Source organism: Fonticula alba (genome assembly GCF_000388065.1).
Source record: "Fonticula alba strain ATCC 38817 unplaced genomic scaffold supercont2.1, whole genome shotgun sequence".
Classification (NCBI taxonomy): Eukaryota; order Rotosphaerida; family Fonticulaceae; genus Fonticula; species Fonticula alba.
In genome coordinates this window covers 2126341-2131331 of record NW_009242971.1, presented here as the reverse complement: position 1 = coordinate 2131331, position 4991 = coordinate 2126341, and the positions used below count along the sequence as shown (strand labels likewise).

The following is a 4991-nucleotide window of genomic DNA, read 5'->3' as shown; positions in this document are numbered from 1 at the left end:
CCCCCCCCCCCCCCTGGCTCTTCGCGGCGGGCTCCGTCAGCAACAATGCGGGCGAACCATTCCCCGTCCATCAGAACGGCGGGATGAATCGATTCGTGGGCATGTGGAGGTGTGATCATACCATCAGCTGCTTCCGACTCCAGAACAAGAGACACCAGGGGGGGGGGCGGGCAAATCGGGCCTCTCCGCCCCTGCGAAAGGCGAGGCGCGGGAAACACGCCAGACTCTCCATCACTCGGGAGGGTTTTATATTGTTGTTTCTAGGCTGTCCTCAGGGAGGAAAGGAGGAGGGGGGGGGGCCATCTCTCTTAGGAAGGGAGGAAGTCATCCTGGGAGGCAGGCAGCGAGCCATTTTGGGACGGTAGAGGAGGCGCACGGTCAGAGAGAGGGAGGGAGGGAGAGAGAGAGAGAGAAGGCGACAGATGTGGCGAGGAATGGAATCCCAGCTAGAGAGGAGAGGAGGGAATGGGGCAGCGGGGGGGGGGAGGGGGTAATACGCACGGCATCGTAAATGACACGGATCAGCAGCGAACAGCTCGGGCACCGGGCAACATCCTCGCCGTCCTCCAACTCACGCAGGGTGATGCGGAAGGTGTCGCCACAGGGGCAGGGGTACTCGTAGTAGCCCCCACCGGCATCCTCGGCCTCGGGGCCGCTCAGCTCGACCCACTCGAAGTCCTCGATCTCGATCTCATCGTGGAAGACGGTCATGGTGCGGATGTGGATGTGCGCTGGGCGTTCAACGGGAGGGAAAGGGGGGGGGGGGCAGGGAGGAAGATATGTATGGGAGGGGAGGGGGGAGGGGGGGGGGAGCAGGGTGTCGGATACCTCTGACAACCGAGGCGTGCCCCAGGTGCAGCCTGAAGGATCTCCCCCGGCAGGGAGAGGGGGAGGTCTTGCGGATCGGCCGGCAATGGCAAGCATTGTCGGGCGAAACTGCGCGCCGATCGGGCCAGCCCCAGGAGTGGGGGGAGAGAGAGAGAGCGAGGGCCAGAGACAGAGGGAGAAACCGCGACCCGGCCGGGGGCCCCTTGGGCAAAGCATCGGCCGGCGGCCGGCCGCGACACCACCAACAACAGGGCGGCCGAGGTTGGTGTGTCGTCAGTGTCGCAAGCTGCCGCGAGGAGGGCCCAGGCGGACATGCCATGCGCAGGCCATTGGCGACCCGACTTGGCCGAGGAGTGCCAACCGATCGCCGGGGCAAAGTGCGCGCGCGCCCAGACAGGAATGCCATTCACCACGCGAGCACACTATATAAGCAGGCATCCATGGGGGGAGACTCTCCGGGGGAGTGGGAGGCCAGAAGCGGCGGGTGCCTTTCCTCCTGACGGCGGGGCTGTTCCCCCCTTCTCGGAAGTTGGTCCGTCTGTCCTCTCTCTCTCTCCCCCTCCTGTCTCCCTCCTGGCTGTGCGTCTTCCCCTGCTTTCTCCTGCCATGCGTTTCTCCTCCGTCAACGGGGCGTTTGTGCGCCCGAGTGCGCCTGCCCCGGCTCCTGTGTACTTCCCGTGCATATGACCGGTGTCCGCCGTCCGCTCTGCCGTCTGAACATTGCATTCCCCCTCTCCGGTGGTCAAGGTGTAGTGACTGTGCTCGACATCAAGCGCCTGCAGCTGCATGGTGCATCTTCGACCACATGCTCTCCCTGTCTGCCAGGAGGGGGAATACAATGCTTGAGAGGGCGAGGGAGGCGTCCGGGATTCGTGCATGTGTCGACCACAGTTGCAGACAAGGAAGAAGTATGTTCAGGCCCAGCAGGCGACGACACGCCGTGCAGGTGGCAGAAAGGTGCCCGAGGACCGAACGTGGCCGCGCCCGTTGCTTCTCCCCCCCCCCCCTTGCCGCGACGTACGTCCCCCCCCCCCCCCTCCCCCACTTTGCGCTCTTTTGCTTTCCTCCCCCCCCTCCCTTTCCCTCCTCCCCTCTCTCTCCCCCACTGTCGGCGCTCCTCCACCAATTGTATCTCTTCCTTTGGTGAGAGGTGAGCCAATCGCACTTTCACGACAGATGGAAGAACATAGCCTTTCTTACCGTTCGCTTATGCCGGTTCATATGCAAAAGTGAATAAATAGAGGGCACAAATCTCCCCTTCTTCCTCCTCTTCTTCCTTTTACTCTCCTCTCCTCTCCCCCCCTCTCTCTCTAACTCCCCCCTCCTCCTCCTCCTCTCTTTCCCATCTCCAGTGAATATCCCCCTCGAGCGAGAAGGGATGAGACATGCGCGCATACGTTGCCCTCCCTCCCCCCCGAGGGAGAGCATCCTCTTGTCCCACTGTCAGCTCGCATTTCCAGCAGCAGCAATACACCCACCCAAACACCCTTTTCTTGCATTGCACCCGGGGGGAGACAAAGAGAGATAGCCTGCTCGCTTGTGTGTACCCGCGCGCCCCCTACGCGTGTCTTCCTGCAGCTTATGAGCCGGCGCCGATACGAGCGGGAGGGGGGGAACACCGCGCGCCATTTTCCAGCGCAGGTGCCAGGGAGAAGAGGAAGGAGGGGGGGGGGGACGGGGAGAGAGCACAGGGCCATACGTGATTGTTTGATCTTTATATACATATTCATACATACATACACAGCAGCAAGAGGCGTGTGTTCGAGCGCAGAGGGAAAAAAAAATACGGCGGCGCCCATGGCACGCCCATGTGCAGGCACATACGTACGCACATGTGTGCACACACACATACACACACAAGGGGGCGGAGAAGGAGGGAGGAGCGGGAGGGAAAGAAGAAGGGGGTCACATCCCGCAACGCATGCCTGCACGCGCATCTACTCAGGGAAGGGCACAGACAGCTCGGAGTAGTTTTGCACATGCCGCGTGCCACGGCCGTCCATCCGCTCGGCAAACTCGTCCGAGTCCATCGGCAAGTTCAGCCCGAAGACCGGATGCCCACCCGGGGTGTCGCCCCACCCGCTGCCACCGCTCATGTTGGCTCCGAGAGAGAGGCGCTCGAAGTTCATGGCCGCCGCGGCCGCCTCGCGCGAGTGGTGGAAGGCAAAGGGGTTGGAATTGAGCGGGCGCGTGGTGGTCGACGCGGAGATGCGCGCCCCGGCGGACCCGGAGCCGGTCTCCTCGTCGCTCCCCTCGCCGTCCCACTCGCCATCCTCCGGATCGCTGAGGTCCAACAGGTCCCCCGGGGTGATGTGCGACTGAACACTCGGGGCGTGGGCTACCTCGCGCAGATTGTCGATAATCTGCGCCGTATAGGCCTCCAAATACTGCCGGCTGTTGAGATTCTCCATATTGGTTGACCGGACGTCCAGACGATACTCTGGCGCAAAGTACTCAAAGTAGTCGGTGAAGGGAAGTTCTGCACTCACGTACATACACACATGGCGCATCAAGGGGGGAGGGGGGGGGGAAGGTCGCAAATTAGTCGCACGTCCACAGGCAGAGGCGCGCATGCAGTGAGAGCATGGTATCCTTCCCCCCTTCGCGACTGGCGAAAGGAAAAAAAGAAAGGAAAAAAAGAAAGGAAAAAAAGGGACGCACCGTTCGGCAGGGTGCGACCAACGACGACGGCCGTCTCGGCGGTCCACGCGCGGGCGACATTACGAATGGTATACCCGCCGCCGCCAACCACCAGCGTCGGGAGACCGAAGCTCCGTACGTAGCGGACGCACTCGGCATGCCCTGTGCCCGGGAGGTGGCCCTTGCCAAGATTAGCACAACATGCAGGATGCGGCCGGTGGGCGTGCGAGAGCAAAAGAAACTAACAGGGCGCACCATGGCTAGAAAGATTGAAACACCCAAGGCGATCCCCGGCCAGGGAGTCAGCCCCGCATTGCAGGACAATTGACCCTGGCCGGTACCACTCCATCACGCGGCCGATAATCTGCCCGGGAGAAGGATGTGCGTGTGTGTGTGTGTGTGTGTCAGACGCATGTTCCCTTTTAAATGAAGAAAAACAACACAGCACAACATGGTGACCAAGGAAGGCCAACAATCGGAGAGCGCACCGGCTTGAAAATGCTCTCGTAGCTAGCATCATCGATGCCATCTCGCAGAGGGAAATTGACGGAGTAGTTCCGACCCCGGCCGTGGCCGACATCGCGGATATCACCAGTCCCGGGGAAGTATTCGCCGAACTTGTGGAAGGAAACGGTCATCACACGATCGGTGGTGTAGAAGGCCTCCTCCACACCATCGCCATGATGCACATCGATGTCGATGTACAAAACACGCTGGTGGTATCTGCAGGACGGATGACCATGGATTTGAACGGCGATTGGCAGGGAAGGGGCGATTGGGTATTAGAGGCAGGACGAGAGAGGGAAAGAGATACATATATATATATATACGGGACTCGGTGGGGCAGGCCGAGCAAACAGTCAGCCAAGCGAAAGACACGGGAAAAGGCAGAGACACGCACTTCAACATCTCCAAGATGGCCAGGACAATGTCATTGACATAGCAAAAGCCAGACGCCTCACACTTCTTGGCATGATGCAAACCGCCGGCCCAGTTGACAGCGCAGTTGGTTTCGCCGTGATTCAGCTTCATGGCACCGGCTGACAAGGCACCGCCGAAGGAGGGGAGGGGGAGGGGGAGGGGGAGGGGTGAGTAATGCACACAAGAGGGAGGGGAGGGGTTGGGAGACGTCAAAAACATGTCATGTCGCTTGGGATTCGTACCGATGGAGCCGCCAGCAGAAATCTGACAAAACTCGAAGATCCCCTCGAAGACCGGACAATCGTCGAGGACATTGACTATGCCCAGGGAATATTGGGGGAAGGGGAAGAAAAAAAAGGAGAAGGTGAGTCGCCGGTGAGCGGGGAGCACAGGGGGCCTGCCTCCGACATGGGGTGGTGGCGAGGGCACACGCACAGCGCTGCTGGAGTTTGACATAATCCCGGGCGTTATCTGGCGTCACACGCTTGAGAAAGTTGATGTAATCGTCCGAGTGGAACTTGGTCATGTCGGCAGCCGTGGCGCGGGGAGGGCGCTGTGTGGGATATATGCACATGCACGTAGCCGGGGGGGGGGGGGGGGGG

The 4991-nt window shown here is 60.9% G+C and overlaps 2 protein-coding genes across 2 annotated transcripts; both read right to left on the bottom strand.

Moving 5' to 3' along the window:
- Positions 1-235: 235 nt before the first annotated feature.
- H696_00471 (hypothetical protein) lies at positions 236-774 on the bottom strand. The gene is made up of 2 exons (XM_009494327.1): positions 502-774; positions 236-329 (listed from the first exon to the last, which is right to left on the bottom strand). Exons 1-2 carry the CDS (start codon positions 709-711, stop codon positions 309-311), a joined length of 231 nt encoding a protein of 76 aa, XP_009492602.1. The 5' UTR covers positions 712-774; the 3' UTR covers positions 236-308.
- Positions 775-2765: 1991 nt separating this feature from the next.
- H696_00470 (histone deacetylase 1/2) lies at positions 2766-4915 on the bottom strand (the record flags this gene model as incomplete). The annotated part of the gene is made up of 7 exons (XM_009494326.1): positions 2766-3307; positions 3490-3630; positions 3724-3832; positions 3957-4191; positions 4370-4508; positions 4632-4706; positions 4825-4915. 7 exons carry the CDS (start codon positions 4913-4915, stop codon positions 2766-2768), a joined length of 1332 nt encoding a protein of 443 aa, XP_009492601.1.
- Positions 4916-4991: the final 76 nt, after the last annotated feature.